At 48.8% G+C, this 24,365-nt stretch overlaps 1 protein-coding gene across 1 annotated transcript; it reads right to left on the bottom strand.

Moving 5' to 3' along the window:
• SLC9A6 (solute carrier family 9 member A6) lies at window positions 1–24,142 on the bottom strand. The gene is made up of 16 exons (XM_027645420.1): window positions 23,869–24,142; window positions 17,750–17,949; window positions 17,351–17,428; window positions 16,620–16,696; window positions 15,602–15,714; window positions 13,189–13,294; window positions 9,624–9,765; window positions 9,297–9,402; window positions 8,982–9,070; window positions 8,651–8,764; window positions 6,953–7,064; window positions 6,423–6,576; window positions 6,220–6,250; window positions 4,915–4,994; window positions 4,199–4,304; window positions 1–3,416 (listed from the first exon to the last, which is right to left on the bottom strand). Exons 1-16 carry the CDS (start codon window positions 24,125–24,127, stop codon window positions 3,141–3,143), a joined length of 2,043 nt encoding a protein of 680 aa, XP_027501221.1. The 5' UTR covers window positions 24,128–24,142; the 3' UTR covers window positions 1–3,140.
• Window positions 24,143–24,365: the final 223 nt, after the last annotated feature.

The raw sequence follows: 24,365 nt of genomic DNA on the forward strand, positions 1-24,365 counted from the left end.
GCACGTCGTCACTTTGCTACAGATTTATTTCCGTGTGAATTAATGAAACGGTACACACAATTCCAAAAAAAACCAAAAAAAAATAATCTTTTATAGGCCCATAATCCTTCTTTCACAGTACAACGCAACAGTAAAGGATTTAGTCAGTGTAAACAGAAGGTCCAATAGTGATCATCAGCTATCACAGATCAGCTGCACAAACACCACAGCTACGGGGTTAATGCCATTACCACACAAATTGACAGTACCAGTACAAATTATAACTTTACCTACAATGCTTTTTCATGTGCAAAAACCATGAAAATTCAATTTACAGAAGAAGGGCACCATCTCTAAATCTCCGTGGGTGCTGTAAACTGCCTCCTCGGGGCTGTCTTATCTATTTGGCAATAGGTCTCAGGCCCCAGTTCTCCAAGGTACCTTTAACTCCATCTGCAGCACACAAACATCAGGGCTCTACATCTGCAAGCCACGCATTTGTGGATGCTCTGCTGCAGCAGAGCAAGGAAAATAATCAGCTGAGGACAAATCCAAGTCATTTATTAAATGTCTCCTGAACTGGAGCTTAGATCCATTCATTCACCAAGGCTTTTCAAAACAGTCCTGGTTGTATTATGTATGGATCATAAGAGTTCACAGGTAACCCATAAAATTATAATTTGTAACTTTCTTTTTTCTTTAATGTAGTAACTGAGCTGCTACTGCAGTCAAAAGTTGAGGCTTATGGTAATGTGTTGGCAAGCTTACAGTGAGTGGGTAAATTACTGAAGTTGAAAGGTCAGAGAAAGAGAGGAATGCTACCACAGCCATGGTAAAACATCACCCTGGGGCACCTCAGGTGGGAATTTGCACCTCAGCTGGGGATGCCTCGGAGGGAGCCCAGTGCTGCCATTGCTGGGGCCCTGCTGATGGGACCACGGGCTGTCAGGGGGAGCAGAACTGCTCTGCACCTCCAGCTGCACCAACTCTGTAAATTGAATTCATAGTCAGGCGATACAGGAAAAAACAAGAGGTAGTTATTTATCATACCTCTTCGAAAAGGCAGAACGAACAAAAAACAGGATGTAGAAGTGATGCAGTAAACCTAAAATCAACAGGTTCCTACTTTTTTTTTTTTCTTCTTTTTTTTTTGATTTTTTTTAAACACATGAAGTTAAGTCACAGACATCATATAAAATGCACACTCACTTTATGGAATTCCTGCATAGTAGGAAACAAAGGCCAGCGCTAATCCAACAGCAATGTTAACAGCGGGATGCCATTTACAGGTGCAAGGAAGATGCCCTATCCAAATATAAACAGAGCATTACCCCCCTTCCAGGGGATTCCTATGGCAACACTTATACATTTTGTTCTGAAGGAAAAAGAAAGCATTTTCTTGGGGATAAACTGCCAAAATAATTGGTTTCACATCCATAATTTTAAGGCAATGTTACTTAGACCTGAGAAAATGAAAAACCAAAAAAAAACCAAGTAAATTTATTTTCTCAACTATACATATATACTCAAAATTTCAGGATTTCCTGTCTCCTCCAACTCTCAGGTGGTGCTGGGGAAAACAGGCATGGGGACACTGCTCTGAGGTCTCAGGGTCAGATCCTGAGCGATGCAGAGTTTGTTCCAAGGACAGCTAATGTGAGCTGTGAGTGCCTGAACTCACCTGGCTCTTTTTCATATATTTTTATTTTAAACACCTCTGTTTAAGCCCTCTGGAGAGGGTTAACTCCAGAACAGGCCTGTAGTGCACTAGTAACCCTGAAAGGTTTGTATAGCAAAACCGTAGATAAAATAGACAATAAAATTACATACAGTAAATTTCTGTGATTCCCCCTTTTCAGGAGAAAAAGGATGTCAGGGTTAACAGTTTCACTGCACCTTTAGCCATTCCTATAACTACAGAATAAATCCTTTAACACTAGCGTGAAATCGCAAATTGTTCTGTGCTCTTTCCTGGAAAACAGAAGTTTAAATTAAAATAAAAAAAAAAAAATCAACTCGCAAACATTTCTCATTAAATGGTAAAAGAGACACGAGAAAGGTGGGGTGGGTTCTGCAGACACACAGCATGCTGAGGAGTTACCAAACAAAGTGCAATGGTTTTCGACTCTGTGGGAGGACGGACGGACGGACGGACGGACGGCTCCCCTTCAGTGCCACCCGGATGCCCAGTGCCTCTGGAGAGCCCCAGAGGCACCGTGTCCATCTGCAGCCATAAAGCTCGTGTTTGAGGCTGCCTGGGCTCCATGGCCCCACGTGCAGCTGCAGTAGCTCTGCACACCCTGGCTACACCTGTGGCTGCAGGAGAAGGGATTCGCTCGCACAAGGACACGGTCGCTTCCTGAATGTGAAATTTAATTGCCAATTAAGGATTTGATGGCTGGTTCTAGAAAGCTGCTTGAGCCACAACTGAAGGATGGACTCAGCCCTAAAATCTGTGCACGCCTGGTTCTGTGGGATCACCTCCTTCTCCTAAACAGATTACAGACAGCAACCATCCCTCTCTCCTGCTCCCATCTGAGCAGCCAGACACCCCCAGGCCTTGCTGTCAGTTTTGGCCGGGGTCTGCCATGAGCTTACTAAAGCAGGGCTTGGGCAGAGGGTCACTAAAAAGCAGAAAGTCTCCAGGTTCCCACAAAGTGAACAAGTTTATCACCATCCACTGCCTGGCAAGAGGGTCTGTGGGCAGATTTTTTACTGATATTTCAAATGTGACTATCCAAAAATCAGAGACCAAAAAAAAAACCCAACAATCCTCATCTGACTAGAAAGCGATTTCCACTGCTCGCCAGCACCTCCCTACCCTCCTCTCCCAAGTTCAAAGGATGAACAGGGAGTCAGCTCCTTTACCTACCCGCTGGGAACTAAACCCTTCATCAAATCACACATTAACAAAGCTCACTGTGTGCAAAAGACTCTTACGCTAAAACAGTTCCACCCTACGTAGTGCAGTCAACACAGTTTTTAACTTAAATTTGCAGCTTGTTCTTTACAAGTGCTTGGCAGAGAATATTTATATTCTTCTGACACCATATAAATAATATTTATACAGCTTAGACATTTTGAGACATGCATTAGACTTTAGGTAGTACATACTTCTTGATCATATATGCAAATATTACTGTCAATTAAACCGAGCAACCTTATGCTGGACCATGTCTTGCGTTATCCAGGACGTTTGATGGGGGCTCTGAATCGTCCATGGGCAGGACCAGGCGCGTTCCCCGGATTACGAGTTCATGGTCCCCAAAAGCAAGCTCCCGATCCAGCGCGTCCTCCGAGCTGTTCCCCACGAACCGCCGCGACGTTCCGCTGGACACCACGGAGTCGGTGTTGACAGTGGAGTCCCCGTAGGTCAGACTGATGTCCCCGTCGTTCAAAATGAGGTCAGAGTCATCGTCCTTCAGCTGCTCCTGATTCTGGGGAACAAACGGGAGGGAAGTGCTGTTGAACTCCTCTGGAACAGCTGTTTGCAATCGCACGGTGATGGTGAAGGAGCAGATTGAGGCACCAAAGCACAGACTCTGCTGCACCGTGACCATAACAATACACACCACAGACACATCTCTGAGCCCAGGGGACGAGCACCACACACTGATTTCTCTGCACACTGACTAAAAGGGCTCTCCCAGCTCTCCTCTTTCTGGTGCCATACCCAGATATATGGGGAATGCAGTTTTGAGTGGCTTTGACATGGGGAATGCTGTTTTGAGTGGCTTTGACAGGACCAAAATACCTATGAGCACAGAAACCCCATCACTGACCCCCCCACAGACACCTCTGGTTTGTCAGGGAATCAGATGCTGATACTTTGCAGACAGGGCAAGAAAACTCCTGCCATGGAGAGCTGCTGCTGCAAGGGGCTCCTGAGCAGGGCAATGCTGGCAATCTTTCTGGTTGTGAGTGCTGCAGCTGGAGGGGCTGCAGAAATAGCTCAGCTGCAAGGTCAGAAAAAAGCAGGAGATGATAAATTGTGTGTCCTCCCAGCTGGGCCTGGGAAGGGACACAAATCCCTTCATGACCAAACAGTGGGCTGGAAAAGCAAAACGCTCATGGGAATTAGCTCGACCATCAGCCCCAATATCTGATCTCCCCTCTGGCTCCCAGCTCGATGCTGCAGAGCAGTGTCCAAAAGTAACACAGAAAGATAAACACGTCAAACCCACCAACCCTGTGACAGAGAGGACACTGATGGACTCACCTCATACGCCTGCGGACTCGTCAGGCACCGGGCAACGGGCCCACAGCACCCCGGGAGCGTGGTGGTCAGTGGGGGACCACTGTGTGTCAGGAGAGGCTTTAGATAGCTATGGAGAGGGTTAAGGAAGGAACAGGAACAGGGTGATGGCGGTAAGTCAAGGGGTGGGATGGCAGCAGCGAGGGAATCAGTGTCTCAAGGAAATCACAGGAAAGAAAGAAACACAAGTGCCTGGAAGCTCGAAAATTATAGGGATGAGAAACATGAATGCAACCAAACAGAGCAGAACATGAGTCAATCAGGACACAGCCCTGGTAAGATGCTCAGCAGCATCACTTGTCCCATCAGCCTGTGGCTCTCAGATGGACACCACTCCTCCCCTAACTCATAGCCCAGCATCTGAAAGGGAGGAGGGGCACAGATTTAGCAAGAGGCTGCAAATGAGAAGCCCCACTGCCCTTCCTGCCACTGGGATCAAGGACCCCCTGGGACTGCAGCCTTGGAGAGCCCAGCTTTGAATGGAGCTGCCTCTGCGTTCCCACTGATGGCAGGTGGAAATGGTCGTTTCTCACAGACATGAGTAGGTGCAAACCAAAATCCAGCAGTGTAACAGGAAAGCTCCTCTGCTAAGCAGGGAGGAAGCCATGCTCCAAGTCAACAAGGGCTGCTTGGGGCAGTGGGATTTGACAAGGCATGCACCGACCGCCATCCAAGGATACTTGTGATCGAAGTTGTACCACATGCGGAAGAGCCAAGCGCTCTCGGCCTTTGTACTCCTCCTCTCGCTCTCTGGGACACCCTGTGGAAGAGCAAAACATTAAACAGGGGCAGGGCTACGTGCAATGACCTGGATCAGGGCTAGCAGACCCCACAGGACACTGGATTATCCCCAGGGGACATAAGAAGACACACCTTCCCACTGTCCCTTCAGAAGAAACCTTTGGGTTTCCGTGAGTACAAGGACATTCACACCACAACAGCCTGAAGGTGCTTCCAGCTCACACTCTGCATTTAGCAGCATTTAGCAGCCTTAGGGAGGTGATATCAAAGCACAGAGTGACCATTTTTCTGTTAGAGTCTTCCAGTATCCGGCCCCAAGGTTTAAAGTGCCTCAGAGCCAGCGGCTCCATCCAGACATCATATTTAATAGTGACTGACAGGCTCAACCTCCATCAGATCTCGCCTGAGATTTCTGCATGCAAATAATTGTGTGTTATGGGCACTCCAGGCTTCCTTTTAGTCAGAGAAAAAAAAAAACAACAAAAAAAAAACGTTTGGAGGGGACTATGAATACAATTATGTATTTCAGAGAAATCTGGCTTACAGGTTTATGGCTCTGGGCTGCCTATAGCATTTGATGCTTTCTCTCCAGGAGGTGAAAAGCCCAGTAAATGGCTCTGAATAAAATGAACCTCCAAGGTGCAGAACCCACACTGAAATCAAGGAGAGCCACAGTCACGGCACGACCAGGCTGCAGATTCATGAGTGAGACAGCTCAGAGCTAACAGGCAGGAAAACTCCCGAGGCTCCAGCATTTAGCTCAGTGTGGTCAGTGGTTCTGGGCCTGCCACATAACTCCCCACAGGAAACAGGGAGCAAAGGAGGGGTTGAGAGTATCCATGGGTAAAAGTGGGACAGAGGATGCTACATAAAAGCAGTCAGTAAATGGTGTTTCTGTACTTGGATGAGGTAGAGAGCCTCCATGTCATGCTCATTTTGGGATTTATTTCAAATCCAGCAATGGAGAGATCAGTCTATTGCAGCAGCAACGTGGACTGACTAAACAGTCCAGCATTACTTCTGTGCTCTTCTTTCCAGATGAGTCAAAGCAAGGCTCATTCTAACCCCAGACAGCACAGAAAAGCTGTGACTCCCACTGACTGCAAACTCTTTCACCGGCGGAGCTAAAAACTCTCCTACAGCTGGAAGGAAGCGGAGCACAGATGGGCATTCACAGGGTCTCGATGTAACCCCTGCCCCAATGGGTGCAGTGCAGATCCCTCTGCAGAGTGAAATTCACTCACCACATTCTCCTGATCCGCATCCACACCGACCCTGTGGAGGGGAAAGCAAGCACAGGGTTACACACACAATGCCAGAAGGGTCCATGCCGGGCTCTGGGGGGGAAGGATGTGATCTTCCTCTTGTCTCTTTAAACCAAGCAGCTTAACCGAAGAGCAGGAGGAGGGAGGGGACGTGCTGTGGCAGGAGAGCCCTGCGCACTCACCGGATGTTGAGGCAGGACAGCATGGCCGTGGTGCCCCCGCCGAACACCCACACCGTGAAGAAGACGATGAGGAGCGTCGTGCTGAACATCATCTGCCGGGCGTACGTGGCCGTGTCGCGGATGGCCAGGGCGAAGGCCATGGCTCCTCGCAGCCCTGCCGGGGAAGGGACACTGCAGCAGCCAGGTCAGAACAGCCCACCCCCACTGCCAGTGGGGTTTGCACCTTGCTGCCCCACATCTGGTCCTGCCCCTCGGATGGCACATCCACAGCCAGACAAGAACAGTGATGATTTTATCATCGCTCCTGTCCCACGCCATGCACTCAAAGCAGGGCAGGAGGAGCTCATTCCTACACCCCCAAACCAAGGTATTCACACCACCCAGCCTAAGGGAGCCCTTTCCTGCCCAGCCTCCTCTCCAGATGTTGCCCATAAGAGATTTAAAGTTGAATAAGGAATATTCCCAGGTTCTCAGGGGCAAGGAGGTGCAAATGGGCCACACAGGTTGGAGGCAAGGATGCAGTAACATACCAGCAAACATCATCATGTGCTGCAAGTTTGTTCCGATCTTATTTCTTCTCCCCAAATTCAGTAAAAATGACAGTGGGTAAATATTGGCAGCTCTTCCTAGGAAGATAGCAAGCTGTATTTGCACGTGTTAAGGAAATTGCTCTTCCTGTGTCTCCCACCACATCCCACCTGCATGGAGAGCCAATTTCTGCTGCCTGACGGAAACGCTGGGGAGCCACAGAAATGCCAGTTGTCAGGCTGCAAGGACAATAAACCAGCTCCAAGTGCTACAGCAGTGTGGGGAGAGCAGGCTACTGCCTCACTGAAGCAAAGCACACACTGCAATTCAGGAGTATCATACAGACACAAGCACAAATAAACAAGGGAAATGATGAAAGGATGTGTTAGACAAGTGAGAAGAGAGAAAAACCACCATTTCCACTGTATGTTTTCCCCTGCCAGGTCCGTTTTCCACCCCAAGAATTATTTGTCTTCTGTGAAGCTCGAGTTATCACAGCTACAACAACCCCTCTGACATTCCCTGGCATGCCACACTTCACAGCTGGGTTTGAAGCTTTAAGCCAAGTCCCATTCCCAAAGATTATTCAGCAAAATGAAAGCAGCAGCAGTTCAGAAAGAAAAAAAAAAAGTAATACTCTTTCTGTTTTCATAGCCTGGGAGATACAAGAATCACCAGCCCCTTCATATTGCTTTTTATCTTTGAAGCCGAGTCTTTTAATACCAGCACCCAGATGGCAAAAATAATCTTGGAGCCAGTATTCAGTGCAGCCTCGAATAATGTGGAAAATGCTTCCAGCTTTTATGTTCTTTCCTGAACACCATGAATTTGCATAAGAGACGTATTTCATGATCTCTCTCATGAATGAGCTATTTCATCAGCGAGTTAGCCAGTTCCCACTGAAGAGCCACAGCACAAAATTCCAATATAAACCACCCAAATGGCATTTCCCTGCTCTACACCTCCCTTACCCCACTGCAACCCCACAAAAGCTCATTGCAGAAATCCAGCTGAGCCTGCTGCAAACCCACAGGCCACACTGACAAGTAACAATGTTTTATTTATCAGTATAAACCTGTGTCAAGTGAATGCAAAGGGTGAAAATAATTCTGGACATTTAACTGGCTTCCCTGTGATATGAAAAAAAATTCCTTCAAAATCCTTATTTTTTTGAGACACACCAGGGCCAATCTCTTGTCCCCGCCAGCATCAGCCTGCAGAAGTGGAAATCCTTTCTCGTTGCATCATTAAGAGGCATCTACTGTAGCTTTAATTGTGCTGTTTGACCAAAAAAAAGGCTTTTTTCAGGGTTAACAAAGTGGACTAAGAGAGAAAAGAGGAAATAAACGGCTAAACCAGCCCCTCATGGTGCCACGCTGGCACGTGACAGCCTGGCATTTGGCATCACTGTCACACTGAATGACGAGTCCCTGCAGCAGCTGATTGAAATGCCCACGAGAGGAGAGAAGATGGGGGGAAGGAAAAAAAAAAAAAACCAGAAGAACTGGGAAAAGAATCTCCTTATCTTCTTAAAATAACCAGCAAAGGCATCACTACGTGGCAGAAATCCCCTTTTAAAAATAAAGCTAAACTGCACTGGAGAAAACCAAACCCACTCTTCTGAATGAAAAACACATGAGAGGGAATGAGGCACCTCTCCCTTTCTTTCTTTGTCTTATAAAATGGGCTCCAAAGGATACGAAAGCCCCCACCACAAAAGTAGGGTTAAAGACATGGTTCTGGAAGGTGAACAGTGCAAGTCCCATGTAGGAGAAGATGAAGTTTTCTGCCAAGAAATTCAGAAGCTCAAACAACTGAAAGAGAAAAACAAATTAAAAGCGAGTTAGACATAATATAGATATAACAAGAAAAGCACGTCAGCCCATCCATCACCCAATAAATACTTCTGCAGAAGCAACCCTAGTAAAATCCAGCTATAGGAAGACAGATGCACCTAATTCTGGCTAGAGGGAAGGAAAAAATATTCAACTTGAAATTCAGAGAGGCTGAAGGGGGCTGAGGAGTTCTCACCTGCTTAGTTCTGTGCTGGGACTCTGTAGATAAGTTGTTATAGGTATAATGGGCCTGTGTGATCCCGCAGAAGAGCACAGCCACCACACCTGAGGAGCAGAGCATCGTGTTAGACTCCTGGTCATGAAAAGGGAGCTGAGCAACACCCCACTAGTGTAGAGGACTTAACGCAGTAACCCCAGAACCCAGAGAAATTAAACTTCTTCAAGCAGAGGGAGAACCCCGGCTGCAACTGATACTGGAAGAAGCAAAACTCAGTGGCCCCATCATCCCTGCAGATCTCCATCCCAGAGGCAGGGCTGTGCTGGAGCTTGCCTGTAAAGCCGCAGGCTTCAGCCAGCAGGAATGTGCTCCAGGACATCAGAAAGAACAAGCCAGTCTCCAGCAACGGGAACTCCCGAAGTTTCGTGAACTTGGTGACGTTGAAGATGGTTAAGGACAATTTGGAGGGACACTGCAGGCTAAGAGCATATCAAATCTAATCGTGCATCCCATCAACACTACACAGTCTGCCCTTAAAAACACTGCCCTTCGTTAATTTAGGGGAAAAAAAACCATGAAACATCTGGGTGAGATGCAGCACAGCAAAAGAAGAAGCTCTCATGCAAACATTTGGGGGAAAAAAACCAACAAAAAGGATATTAAAGCTGTCACAACTCCAGTAGCTGCTCCCATTGCAAAAGATCCACTGAATATCCCCAGGAAGATCCCGATTGACTTGAACATCGCTGTGACATCAAACGTGTGGCTGTTGTCGCCCGCTGGCTGATATGCAACTATTGAACTGGAAGAGGGAGGGAAAGCACACACAGAACACTCCTTAGACTGGAGGCAGAGGCACCTCACAGTGCTACACGAGCCTTGCAAAGTGCCACAACTGCTGAAGCCACTGAGCCTAAGGAACTGGGGAGACACTGCAATCCCCTGGGATCGCAGCACACCCACCCTGTCCCGGGGAGTTTGGGATCCCCTTCCCTACCACCAGCCGTCTGCATTTCAGCCACCCCTCTCAGGCATGGCTCTGCATTTACTCCTAGAGAGCATCAGACCAAAGCCTGTCCCTCACATGATCTGTCATTTATGATGGTATTTCTGGGGTTTGGCACCAGCTCTCTGTAAAAGCCAAGCGCTGTGGGACCACAAACCATTCAAGTGGGAAGCCTAAATTTCTCCACCGACTCCACCGAGGCAGCTCATGTGAATATCCCCTGGAGAACTGTAAGTTCTGCTGCTTTGCCACATTTAACATGCACTGCATTTAGTTTGCACTGCTCTGAGTTCTGAAGTGCAATATCACAGGGTAGCAAGGCAGATGGCACCGTGCCATTCACAACAGAACACTATTCTCTGCACCCACCAAACCTCAGCAGACCTTTGTGATGAGATGGCAAACAGGTCTGCCATGCTGATCCCATTACTGAATCTGCTCCCTGCCAAGTCCTGATGAGCCTTGCCTCCCATGAGCAATTCCACTGCTTTACCTGGAAAGGCTGAGATACCAGAGGGCCTTATCCAGCTCCTAAATCCCATTCACAGACTCCTTACATTGCTTTCTTTGATATAAACTTACCAAAAACATTAACTTCCTAGTTAACAATTCCTTGGCTGGCTCTCTTAAAACCCCTGTATGTGAACTTTAAACACTGTTTAACCTGCTGAGTTATGCTGGAACAGGCACTTACTGCCTTGCACACACATCCTGCATCTTTCTCTCCTAACTACACACTAACATTTTCCTGCAACAAGAATGACAGTCCCCCCCTTTCCAACATATCATGGGTCACTTCCTTTGCTAAACTTCCCTGCTTTTAATACGTCTCATTTTTCTGCATTGCCTTCTACACTGCAAGCTGCAGATTTCTCCCTGTGATTTAATTCCTTTCATCAACTCCATTTTTTACTTCTCATTCGCCAATGTGCTCTTGTTCTGGGGTTTGGGGTTTCATGGCTTTTCTTTTTAAATCCAGACTGGTTTCATTTCCCCTCCACAACCAACACTTTGGGTGTTGGCTTCGTGTTTTAATCTCTTACAGTTCTCCTTCTGGCTTTGTTTTTAATAAGACATTATTGCCAGCTGCCCTTTATTCCCCATATGCCCATGGGGATCCCCATGGTGTTTAGTCTCTGTGAAACCTCCCTTTGGAAGAAGCAGGTAGAGACCCTGTGGGTACATTTACCCTACTGCTCCCAAACCGCAGCCCCAGCACCTCACTGCCCACTGGCTTTCAGTTCTGGGTTCAATTCCTCTTCATCCTGCAACAAGTTCCCTGCTGCTGCAAGCCAAGCCAGGCCAAGGCAGCACAAGGCAGCAACAGAAAGGCATGGATCCTGCTCTCTAAGCACGGGAACAGACATTTGTCTGGGGCTGAAAGCAGGGAGAAGAGGGGCCTTGGAGCACCCAACTCCTGGCAGAAACCCCGTGCAAGGAGCTGACAACACTCCCTGGGGCAATCACCAATCCCACGCACTCATCCAGCTGTGGCTGGAGCTCCCCTTCCCCCTGGAACAGCGTGGGATCCACCACCATCTGTCACCCAGGTGGCAGCTCCTACAACAGCACAGCCCACCTGCCCAGAAACCACCAACTTCCTCACCTTCCCAACAGCTCCTAACTGGGGAGCAGGTCCTGCTGTGCTTGTGGGAGCAGAACCATCCCCGTGTGGTTCACCCACTTACGCCACTGCTGTGAAACAGGCAAATGCCAAACTAAATTTAAAAATGGGGAACCATAAGTAGGAGCTATGGACTGCTCCTGGAGGAGCTTTCCTCCTTGGCACAAGAGACCCTCACCTCCTCCTTGCATCCAAGACATGGTTATGTGCAGGTGACTTGAACTACCTGCACTGAATGTGAGATACCTGTGGTGCAGCCTGGGGCTGCCTTACACTGCTTATGGTTGACAGTGAAGACAGACCAGGGCAAGCTTTAAATCAGAGAGAGGACAACTGCTGAGATCCCCTTGAGAAGCATCTCATGCTGCCAGGCCCCTCTGCCCAAAAACTCTGCAGCAAAATTAAATAACTGCTGACTGAGCTCAGAGCTGCTGCCTTGGTGCAAATTATCCTGTTTTGTAGAGGGGGTGGACTGAGCTCAGCTTGTGGAGAGAGGAAGGCAGGAAATCAGAGCAACAGCTACAAAGCTGGTACTAAAACAGTGCAACAGATCAATCACTGCACATGGTGCCATCACCTACGTGTGATCCACCACAAATTCCATTACTCTGATGCTGAATCCACCCACTCCCACCCAGAACCTCCCAGCACAGGCTGTGAGACCCCATCCCTTCCTCGCTCAGGATCACTTCTGGAACACGATGTGGCTGTGCAGCGTTTCCCCTCGCACCAGTGGTGACACATCCAGCACAAGAGCCAGAGTGAGCAATACAAACAGTTCCAGAAACCCCAACAGAAACACTCACTTCAGTAAACACAGCTTACGCGGGTGGCAATTCACAGCTCACAGTAAGTTACTTGCTGCCTCCAGTAAAACCCACACAACCAGCACGCTGGAGTGACAAGTATTCCAGAAATATTTTCTGCATTAGTCTGAGCTATATGTTAAGCTGTCACCATTGCAGATATTATATATTTCCAAACAAATGCCCGCAATGACAACACAGTGAAGAAGCAGATAAAATACGTCCTGCATGCAGAGGACATAAAATATTAAAGAATATAAAACATCCTTTAGAAAGGCAGTGAGTTTCCCCTGTGTTTAGTCCAGGGCATTAACTCCAGCTGAAAGAAGCACCACCTTCTCAATGCACAGAAAGTGGGGAGAGAAAGGAAACAGCTGCTTTACCAGCTATTTCCACCTAAACAAAAGCAGATATTTGTGGATGGGAATGAAGGCAGGCAAGAGAGAAGCCATCGGCAAGGGGTTTCAGTGGGGTCCTGTGGCTGAAATGCAGACATGGTGCTTTTCCTGTTTCAGAGGGACATAAAAACTTTCTTATGGATGGGTCAACTGGCCATAAAAGCAAAACAGAACTGTCCATCATGCAGGGGGGAGTTGTAAGGACAACCTGTAATCCCAAGTCTGCAGTGAGGACATGCATCAGAAGGTCACTACAGCTTTTTGGGACACTTAATATGCTCCTGCAAACACCCTTGCTCCTATTTTACAGGAGCAAGCCCAGGTGGCTCCCCCCTCAACACCTGACATGTAACATACATAACAATTAAAAATAAGACCAGAAGACACTTACGAAGACAGCACTATGGCAACGGCATCATTGAGGACGCTTTCGCCAAAGAGAAGGGCATACAGCTCAACATCAACCTGGAGCTCATGGAATATGGCAAGGACAGTCACTGACAAATAGAAAAATAGAGAGATGTTCAAAAGGTGCTGTTATTTTGGTGTAATCAAAGACAAAACGTCCCTTATTAGAAAGCTGCCTCGCTGCACATCTGTGCCACTCTGCTGTGACGGTGCCAGCTGCCCCCCGTGCTCCCTTTGACAGTCCTCCTCCTGCTAGTTCACATTTGGATTTGCTTCATCATTTCCCTCCTCCTCCTTTTACTAAAACACATCCTGGTCTATTGAATCTTTTGCAGGCAGACATAAAAGCTCTGCTCTGACCTTCCTGGGGGTCTGAGCTCATGGTGCCAGTACCCCAGTACCATGCTGGCAAGGGCCATCCAGCTGTTGGGATGCCGTTAGCTCGGAGCATCAGGGAGAGTCTTCCTCCACCTGCAGAAGACCAGGAGGATCAGGCTTGTCCAGAACAATGACTGCCTTTTCCTTCCATTCCTAATACTTCGAGATAAATCCGCAGATTCAACACAGGGTGACACACTGGAAGTGCCAGCACAGATGTGTAACATTTCAGACATGACTGGAAAAAAATCAGGCATTGGCTCAGACCCCATGTGGGAGTTTCTGTGATTTACGGCCACATGGCAGATATTGGAGTACCCTCAAGCCCTTCCGTGATCCAGAGGCTCCATGAAGATAATGAAAAGCAGAAGGCTTTGTGTATGAGCCTTGCAAAACCATCTAAAGCAAGACAGAGATGGTCATCAATCAGGCACAGGCCAGGCTGCTGCGGAGGGCTGAGATAATTCCAATCAACTTCTGTGAAAGTCCTTTCAAACAGCACTCAGAGACTCACTGGGGCACACTGGGAGGGTTTAACCCCTTTATGCCCTGGGAGATGCTCCATTTTAACCTGTGAAATCTTCTTGCTCCTATTTCAAAGCCTGAAGGAGGGACACGATGCTGACAGTTCGCCTGCAGCATTTCTAAGCATTACTTCTACCTACAGTCCTGGCCTCTGCCCACTTGCCATCAGACCTTCTACACCACCACTTCTGTGGGGTGATCCCCACTTTAGGAATGTGCCCCCATTTCAGTGTTGACTCCCCAGCTAAGTTCCAGGGACGAAAATCCATCTTGCAGCCACATGGGAACAGCTCCCTGCTCAGGGAAATGAAAGCCTGATCCAACCTGAACAACTGAACACCCAACACAGGCATGTTTGAAAAAGCTGGGAAATCACTTTTTAAAAAATAAAAATAGCAGCAGTAATAGTCACACACCAATACCTGCCAAATCTTAGGGAAACATAAAAAATAAATTATTACAAGCTCATGGGGAATGCACATCTCACACCTCCTCCTGGCAGACAGACATGGCTACTGCCACGTTGTGCTGTGGGTTGTGCTCTGCAGTGTTATTCTTGCATATATGCTTATACATACGGTGCTCCTCAATTTGCTTTTGAAAATAAAAATGACTGATTGTCAAAATGAACAGGTAAAAGTCCCAATTCATCTGGAAATGACACTTGTTTCAAAAGGGCAGAAGACTTGGCTTATCCAGGTGTGTAATCTCTCCGTTCCAAGTAAAACTGACCAATATCTGCATTTAAAAATATCCAACAAAACTGCTGTAGCATTAGGAAGGGGGTGATGCTGCCACCCCATGCTGCTCTCAAAGTAATAGCCAAAGGAAGGAATTCAAGCCCTGATCATCAAAGGGCAGGAGCAAAGAGAGGCCTTTTTGCGATCTTGTATTTTTACATGAAGTCGGAGCATACAAATAAACAGCTGCCACACAAAAGCAATCATGAACTAAGTACAATTCACTTAGATAAGGCATGTTTTTCATAGCTTTGATTTATAAAGTGCATCAGTAGACCAAGATGTTACTACTGTCCTCAGTACTGCTCATTAAGGTGTTTCATTAATCTAATCTCAATTAGTTTAGACCCTGCCAAAATCCCATCACAATGGAAGCAGGAGAAAATAGCTCAACTAACTAAAACTACAAACTGAACCCTCCCCACATTAGACATCTTGTTCTGCATCAGCTGCTGGGACACGATGGCAGCAACATGGTGGACCTGTCCCAAAACCCAGCAAAGTCAAGAGAGATTTCACTGCAAACAAGGATTCAGGAAATCAGAGGTTTGAAAGCTATGTTACACAAAACTGGAAGGAAATAAAAAAGCACAGAGACAAACTGGATCTCTAAGAATCCCACAAATAAATTAAACTCCAAAATTCAGAAGGAGGGAACTTGCAGAAGTTTCAGACTTTCTTCTCCTCTTTACCACAACTCAAACCAGATCAAAATACAGGTAATATGAGGGGAAACATAACAATTTAACATACCTGGGTCAGTGGCTGACACAATGGCACCGAACAGGAGGCAGTCAGTGAAGTAGAAGTCTCCCCCGAGCTGCCCAGTGACTTTCATCAGCGCCACACAGCCATACACAACAGAACTGGTGATTAGAAGAGGCAATTACTCATCTCTGCAGTGCATTAAAACAACATTAAAATGGGCTCAATTCCCCTGAATTTGCCAGATAACCTCAAAAGTTATCCAAATGCCAGAAGATCAAGGAACAGGATCAGCTGAGCCTGGTGAAACCCCAGAGCCATGATCTTGGAGGTGAGTGCAGGACCATACACACCAAAGCACCTGCTGCACTCGACCACACAGTGCCAGAGAGGAACTGGGACCAGAACTCCTCAATGAGCATAACACAGCTAAAGAAAAGCAGGAGCCAGGCTTGTGGGATCCCACCATCACTTTGCAGTGCTCACATGAACACCATTCCATGGGATGACCTCGGCCTGACTTCGAAATGGCCAAAACTTTCAGCAAGGAACAGATAATGCAGATGCTGAGCTTGCCTGAATCCACTGAACTCCAACAGCAAACACGCTATGTTTTCCCAGCCTGTGCACTCAGAGCAGGAATCATCAAGCTCCCTCTGCACAGAGGGATAAATAATTTGAAACACATCTGTGCTCACCAGGCACCTGTGTTTATGATCCTGCCTTTCTACTCTTGTGTCTCAAGCTCATTAGGGCTATGCTTTCAAGAATGTGAAGCTGCTGGTTTTTCAAGATAATCTTCAGAGAACTGTGAAACCTTCCTTGCCATGAATGACTATTACCATGGGATGCTGAGAGAGCACTCTGCAATTAGACAGCAACCACTCTGTCCACACAGCAGCAGTCTGGACAGTAAATAGTATTATTTGCTGCTGCAGAGCAGTAGTAGCAGAGCCTGTGAGACCTTTCAGGGCTGGGATTAGCATCTGCAGCACCAGGCTCAGGCACTGCCTCCAAGCACAGCTCAAACCCCTGTGGAAGAACCTGACAAGCTCCTTTTACTCACCCGATCACCAGGCATGAAATGGCAGTGCCGAGAAAGGCGTATGCCAGGATGGATCCCAAGTTTCTGAAGAAGTGCCTCTAGAAGTAGAAAAAAACCACCAAAACTGAATTATATTTTGCTAACAATTTATTTCAAGCCTGCACAGGCACCTACAGTGTCAGCAGCAACTTGGACCCAGCTCAGGCATCATGAGCTGGACATGCAGGAGGTGACCAGCACAGCACACTGCCAGACCAGCAGTTAAAGCAGCATTAATAAACATGAATATACCATTTTCTTGCACCTGTGTATTTAATAAGATGCTGTTTCAAGTCCTGGGAACTGACTTCCTAACCCAGCAGCATTCCTCCTTCCTTCTCCCGCAAGCTAAACAGCATCATTTTCCTCTCATTCCAAGTCAGCATTTCAAAGAGCTGCTGCTTTCTAAAAGCTTCCCACACTCCTATGTGTTTGGAAAGCAGAGATGGTTGAAATGGCCTGGCTGACCTCAAAAATCCCTGTGCAAACCCATGCTGGAAACCGTTGAAGTAACTGACCCCTTCCAGGGCAAAGGGACAGATGAGAATGACTGGGGCACTCAGTTCTGCTTCCCTCAATCCTGCATGTGCTTGGGAAAACCATACCCACCTCCACCACCCTGGCCTGCTGAGCAAGCATTAAAGCACTTGCAAGTATTAAAAATTCTCTGGAGGCAGAGGAACTAAAAACATCGGCACTGTAAAGGCACGTACCCTTTTCAAGCTGTAGCCTGCATAAAATATAATTGGAGGAAGCAAAATGTTGAAAAATACTTCAGGATCAAAAGTCACCTGTTAAGAAAGATGAAAAAAAGAAACCAGTAAAATGATTTGTTAAAATTTTGCAAGACAAAACACAAATAAGAAAGTAATAAATGGAGGAAACCCTGAACCCCCCTCAGGTGAAATGCTGTTGGGTCAACACATCCCAGAGTCTATACAGCTTAAATTAAGATCAGCTGAAACTAGAGTTTCATTAGATTGTGTTCAACTTATAATTTATAGCTGATCACAATCACAAGTTTAAAAAACAAAAATAAAATCACTTAATCCAGCAGAGCCAAGACCGACCCCATGGAGCGAGTGGGAAGCACCGCTCACCAACTCCCTTACCTTTCTCAGCATCTCATTATCCTGGACGTTGTTGAGCTCCTGGGCACTGATTTCCCCTTTCAGGGTGTACTCGTAGTACTTCCCACTGACATTGACCAGCAGGGTGGCAGGGCTGGTCTGCACTTGGCAGCTCAGTGTCACGTTGTTGACGTCGCTGGGGACGTGGATGCCATAGCGCAGGACCACTCCGACCAGGACACCTGGGCAGGGACACAGGTTGGTGAGACAAGCCACAGCAAACTCCTGGGATGATCTCTTTGGGCGTGGATGCAGCATCAGGTATGCTGGGATCCTGACACTCTGTTCTGCTCCTGAGCACAACCACCACCCAAATAATTGCCCATGTGAAATCAAACCATCTTCATCCCCCGTCAGCCATGCAAACATTCCATGCTCATGTGGACTTCCTAACACAGCCATGGATGGGTCCTGGAGGCTTTTAATTACCCAGCAATCAGTCAGACCCTCACTCCAGTGCAGCAAACAGCTGACATTGAGGGCACACTGGGTCTCTTGGGGTGAGCACATGGCTGGGCACCTGGGCCAGGTGCTGCTCATGTGTGCCCAAACTATGCACATTGCACCCCAAAACCTGACACTAATACATTAAACTCTTCATTTTGGTAGGGGATTAAAAATGATACCCAGCAACTGCCAACAACACTTTGAGGGTGGCAAAAATCCCTTCTCTGGTGCTGCAGCACCATACAGCCTCCTCCCACACCAGCTCTCCCCTTTTTTATAAAACCATGAGAGTTTTCCAATCCAGGCTGACCACCCTCACTCCTCACTTCTGCAACCTTCAGTTCTGCACCACGAGCAGCAGCCCCAGGGCAGCCCCAAGAGCCAACTCTGCCTCCAGGCTCAGCTGCTTCAAAGGAGCATCATGGGGTTAATCTGCAAGTCAGCAATTTATACAGCATTTTTCTTTTGTGCTCTGAGGTCTCACATCCAGATTCTCACCCACAGTGTGTTGAGTGCTCTTCTGGCAGAGATTTTTGACATCTGCAGGCTGAGGAGAAGTGTCCCACAAGACACCTTTCTGTATAGCCTTCAGCACAAAGGGGTTTGGAAACTCCTTGATTAAGGCAGCCCCAAGCCGCCACAGAAATCCTGGATCTTAACCCCATTTCTGAACCACACATTTATGAAAAGCTTTCAGACACGTGAGAAGTAAACAGAGACCGCAACACTCTGAAGGCTTCTCCATTTGCCTCCAAGGACGTTCTCGCTTCCTTGCTGTTGCCTTAATTAAGACCTTGCTCTGTGCTTTCCTACAGGCAGGGCACAACCCTGACTGAAAGGAACACCCAACTCTTTCTGTGCCACCATCTCACGGGAGCAGAGCCTGGGAAGGAGTTGTGGCCGGGCAGGACACCATGGGGTCCCAGGGCATTCAGCATCTCCTGCAGCCAGTTCCTGATCTGACACCCACTTTTTGCTTTCTCTTCCCTTGACAGAAGTTTTCCAGGACAAGATTTGCTCCTTTTCCTTTGCCAGAAGAAAAGCCCCCGCCTCCCATCCCAAGGGATGCCACACACTCCAGGGCCACCTGAGCACACATCCAGGCCATGAGCAGGGGCAGAGGAGCTGTCTGCAGACAAGACTCACCACTGCTGACCCACCACCCCAGTGACACAGTCAGCTCTGCCCAGGGACTGCACTGAGACTGGGGAGCTTCACCCAAACCCCTGCTCTAACACAGCACTTCTGCAGCACAGGTGAGCTAAAAGGCTACCGATGCTTTTAAGCCATGCACCATGAACCAGGTGCTCAACACATGCTTTATCCTGCACTGAATCACTCCAACAGCAGCAGAACAGGTCCCTCTCAGCACACCAGGCATGGTCAGCTCCAGCAAGGAGAGCTGCTTCAGGGCACATCACACTGTGAGAACTGCTTTTGAATCAGCATCACTTACAGGGACACCAAAGAGGAATTCTATTGCTTACTTTTCTGCTATCCTCTTTGTTCCTGTGATCTTCCTGTGATCCAGAAATAAAAGTATAGAATGCAGGCAAGGATGTCGAGCACATCAGGACAGCACAGTATTTACACGAGCATGTGGCAGGGGGGTGCACGGCACCACAGCAGCAACACAAAACACCCTGTCCTCCTTTCACCCAGATGATGATCCCCGAGGTACCATGGGAAACAACCAAAACTCTTCAACGGGATAAAGAGCTTCAAAGGGTTAGTTACATCTGCTTATGGCTGTTAGAATACACCATGTTTTGTAGTCCTCCTGAAATGGCCTTTAAAAAGTCTTTCCTTGAAAAAAATAGTTGATTTTAGAGCTTCATGCAGGAATCAGAACCCTGCAGCAGCAGTTGCCTGCACTTGCTGAGACAGAAACCCATCTAGCAACCTCTTCAATGCCTGGGCTCAGCACTGTGACAGGAGAGGTCATATAGGAGGAAGGAGGGACAGACAGAAGGACATTGCTGCTGGAAATTCAGAAGGGATCCTGACTCACCCACCTCTCCACTCTTAATCCCTGTCCCAAAGCAGCCCTACATCTGATAGCATCCCTGCTCCTCCTCACTGTCTCACTTATCCAGGCAGCTGTTCTGGCCCTGCGTGCCAGCCATGCTCCAGACACAGCCAAATTCCCACTCTGGCCAGGAATGGGGCAAGGGAAAAGGGACAGATAAACCTACAATACCTGCCAAGACCACTGTGCTTGAGGCTCCCAAAATCAGGATTTTATCTTGCCCAGTAACAGGCTGCCTGGGAGGCTCCCAGGGCTCTCCAGACCGGGCGGGAAAGGACAGCATGTGCAAACACACATGTGCACAAATATCTCCCAGGCACCGAGTGTGACCCAGCACTGCCCAGCAGCTCCTGACTCAGAGACACCACCGGAGTTCCCTGCAGGGAAAGCATCCTGCTGCTCCACTGAAAACCAAGCATTCTATCAACATCAAATGACCCACCAGCAGCCCCTCCTGCCCAACAGTGGATCTCAAAACAACCCTCCCCAACTAACGATGCTCGCTGGTGGCACTTGGGACAAACCTGCCAAGGTTTTTCTGACACTGAACCCAGCCCTAAGCTCAGGGTACCTGGACCAAGCCCAGGGGCCTGTGTAGGTGCTCCTGGCTCTGACAGCCTCTTAGGAAAAGGCTCAGACTCTCCTGGCATTCACAGGGCTGCCCAAGCAACAGCCCGTAAGCCAGTCCACCAGTATCAACATGCTTTTGCAGCCAAAAGCTTTACAAAACTGAGCCCTGAGAGGGAGCTGAGCAAAGGGAACTTGACACCAAGGAAGCTGCCAGCCAAAACCTGCAAGGAGTAGAGAAGCTGAAGGCAAAACCGGTAAATTAATTGAGTTCTTTTATGAGAAGTGCAAGAGATTATTTTCATTGCATTTCTCCCAACTTCATTAAAAAGAACAAAAGCCCATGGGCTTTTTTTTTTAAGGTGCTGTTGAACATTTCCGAAGTAAGGTTTTAAATGAAGACTAATATATTACCAACCCAGCACTTAACAACAATGGAAGCAGACAGGATCCCCAGGCGAGCATTAGTCTGGACACCGAAAGGAAAGAAAAATGCAGCGAGCAACTGAAGGCATCCTGACAACAAGCAGTTTAGACACACACAGTCCAGCTGCCAAGTGGAAACAAGCACAAGGAAACTAAACTTCTAGAGAAGATCCTGCCTCATCAGACCCTGAGAAGAACTGAAACGAAATTATTCAATTAATCATCCTAAACGCTGAGCACCTCAGATGTAGGAACCTCATTTTAAACACTGGAATGAAGCTGAAGGGTACTAAACTGTTTTCTATCACTGTGAAATGACTCCAGCCTGTGTCCGGCTCTTGAACATCAACTTTGAACTGACAGTGTGATTTGTGAAACAGAAGTCCACCCAGAGCAAGAGATTATAACTTTGAGTAAAAACACAGACACCAAGGAAACTGATGTGTTTCACCAGAAGAGTTGTATGCAAGAGTTTAATTTGACTTAGTTGCTGTCAGTTTTCTTAAACAGAAAAAGACAAGCTTTTGCAAATTGCTTCTCTTGCCCAGATTTCAGAGTCTGTTTTGCAGCCCTTCCACGTTTTCAGTGAACTTCCCTGGGGCTGAAAGCAACACAGGGAGCCAGGACAGCAATACCTGCCTTCTTCCCTGCAGATTTTAAGTTGTCATTGTAAAACAACAGCATCTCACCACTCCTTGGGAAATTACACATCCCTTTTTCCATGGCAGCTGCCACTACTTGAGAAGCCAAAAGCCTTGATACCAGGGAAAAACTTGGGATTTTCTGCATGATCAGACAGGTGACATTACTGATTTTGCCAGCAATTCTCTGAGCACAGTCTGCAGAACAGCAGACAGAAAAGATGCATTTCATGGATCAGCAGGAGACTGAAACAACCCGGATTGTGCTCTGAGAACACGGAGAGCACTCAGGTAGGTCAGAGAGAATGGAGGATCAAGAGGAAGAAAACTCCAGGAGAAGAAGAACAAGGTTAAGGGCAAGTTTGAAAGCATGAAAGGAATAGAAAGTTGCATGTCAGGAGCTCTGGGGCAGCAGAAGGAAGACCTTCCCCACAGCACAGCTCCTGTCCTGGGAGGTGACCACCCCTGCCCTGGGCAGGAGGCCATCAACACCTGCACCCACCTCAGCCGTGGCTCACAGGAATCTGAAAAGGCTGAGCAGGATTTTGTGCCTCTAGGCTGATGCAAATGTCTCCACCCCTTCATCTGGAAGGACACTTCAAATTAACTGAAATTCAGGATCACAAAAGCCAAAAGCCAACAGCCAGAATAGGTTAAGTTACAGCCTTCAGAACAAAGCTTTCTGCTGGGCGGGAGATTCTGCTCTGACCAAGTGTGGTCACACATCACCCACAACCAGCAAGGGCAAGGGCAGCAGCACAAAGGAGAGACACTAAGCACAGCATGCAATAAAACACACCTTCTCAATCCTGGACTCAACAAATCTTGTCTAGATAAGGATCCCTGACCATGTTAATCACTTCCCCACAAGTCCCAGTCCTACTTTGGTTGAACTCCAGATAACCCAGGCAGAGCCACATATGGCACCTCCATACAGTGATTCAGGCCACTTCACGAGGCCATGTCACCTCACTAAATCACAGGCCACTGTTAAAACCCAAATGGCTACAGACCCACTCCCCTGACCCACAGCCTTGCTCCACTTCTTGTGAGAACACACATAGGCTTCCTCACCAAGAGGTCCTGTCACAGCAGGAAGAGGAAACCCAAAAGTAAAAGCTGGTGTACACAGGTCCCCAAGAAGCAGAATGCAAGGCTGCTGGCTCTGTGTGACAAAGGGTAGAAGCATCCCCCAAATGGCCTCTCCACTCTTCTTGGACAGCTTCTGGAAATTTGGATGCCCTAAACACAGGGTGGAAACAAAGCCTCTGGCCCCAGCAAGCAGGATCACAGAGTGGTTTTCAACTGGAAGGGGACCTTGAAGATCATCTACTTCCAAGCCCCCTGCCACAGGCAGGGACACCTTCAACTAGACCATGTTGCTCAGAACCCCATCCAACCTGGGATGGAAGACACTCGACCAGTGCAAAGCCTCTGACCAGTGCAAGAATTGGTCTGTGCTGCCTCAAGTCCTGGAGCAGGTAAGTGGGACTTGCCAGTGCTCAGTGATGAGGTTTTGAGGCCACCTGTGGAAACCCAACCAGCTCCTCACTGTCCTGGAGACTTGGGAGTAACTCTGCCCTCGAGAGCCCTCTGGTATCTCGGGTTTGGAAAACAACCAACCCTCCCCTCCAGCAACACCCAGATACGGCTGAGCACGACAGCCCGGCTGGTCCCGGCGACACGGCAGCACCCAGCGGCACCCGGGATGTGTCCCCCGGGACCACCCTGGACCCCTGCACCCCTTCGCCCACCAAACCCGCCGTGCCGCAGCCCCTCGGCTGAAGGGAACTGAAGGGAACTGAAGGGAACTGAAGGGAAGGGCGAGCTGCCGGTCCGCACGGGCGGTGCCATGGGAGGGGGCGGCCGGGCGCCCACCCAGCCCCTCCAGCTGGCCCAGCGCGGAGCCGGGACTGGTCCGGACGGGGCTCCCAGTGCTCGGGCAGCTGCCGGGGGTTCCCAGGGACGGGGGTCCGCGGGGAGGCGCTCACCGTAGATCATGGCCAGCCCGGTCTCGTGCAGGAAGCGGGCGCGGCGGTGCTTGAAGAGCCATATGGTGAGGATGGTGAGGGTGAGCAGCAGGATGAAGACGAGCAGGTTGGCGCTGTCCTGCCGGTGGCTCTCCTCCGCCGCCTTCTCCGACACGATCTCCTCCTCCAGCGCCCCGGGGCGCGCCGGCACCTCGGCGGCCGCCGCTCCCAGCGCCCACAGCCCCGCGGCCGCCGCCAGCCCCGGCCCCGGCCCCGCCATCGCCCCGGCACCGGCCCGGCCCCGCCGACACCAGGAAGCGGCGCTGGGCGCAGGCGCCGGGGGCGGGAACAGCGCGGGGAGCCCGGATAGGGACGGGCCGGGAGCGAGCGGGGCTGAGGGGAGAGAGGGGGAAGCGGGGACAAGGAGAGGTTCGGGAAGGGAAGGGGCGCCTGGGTGTGACTGGGGCTGCGAGGGGAGGCTGGGACGAGGGTGCAGGAAGAGGAGAGGTGCTGGGGGC

The sequence above is a fragment of the Corapipo altera genome, unplaced genomic scaffold (genome assembly GCF_003945725.1).
Source record: "Corapipo altera isolate COAL_440 unplaced genomic scaffold, ASM394572v1 65, whole genome shotgun sequence".
Taxonomy (NCBI): Eukaryota; Metazoa; Chordata; class Aves; order Passeriformes; family Pipridae; genus Corapipo; species Corapipo altera.

What these genes read in the sequence shown, in the direction of transcription:
- SLC9A6 (XM_027645420.1), bottom strand. Translation starts at nt 24,127, where the DNA reads ATGGCGGGGCCGGGGCCGGGGCTGGCGGCGGCCGCGGGGCTGTGGGCG. An exon ending in GTTGCCATAGTGCTGTCTTC is followed by an intron (nt 9,766 to 13,188) that starts GTAAGTGTCTTC and finishes TCCCTCTTCCAG; the next exon opens with TTCAATAGTTGCATATCAGC. An exon ending in TGGTACAACTTCGATCACAA is followed by an intron (nt 4,305 to 4,914) that starts GTATCCTTGGAT and finishes CCCTCTCCATAG; the next exon opens with CTATCTAAAGCCTCTCCTGA.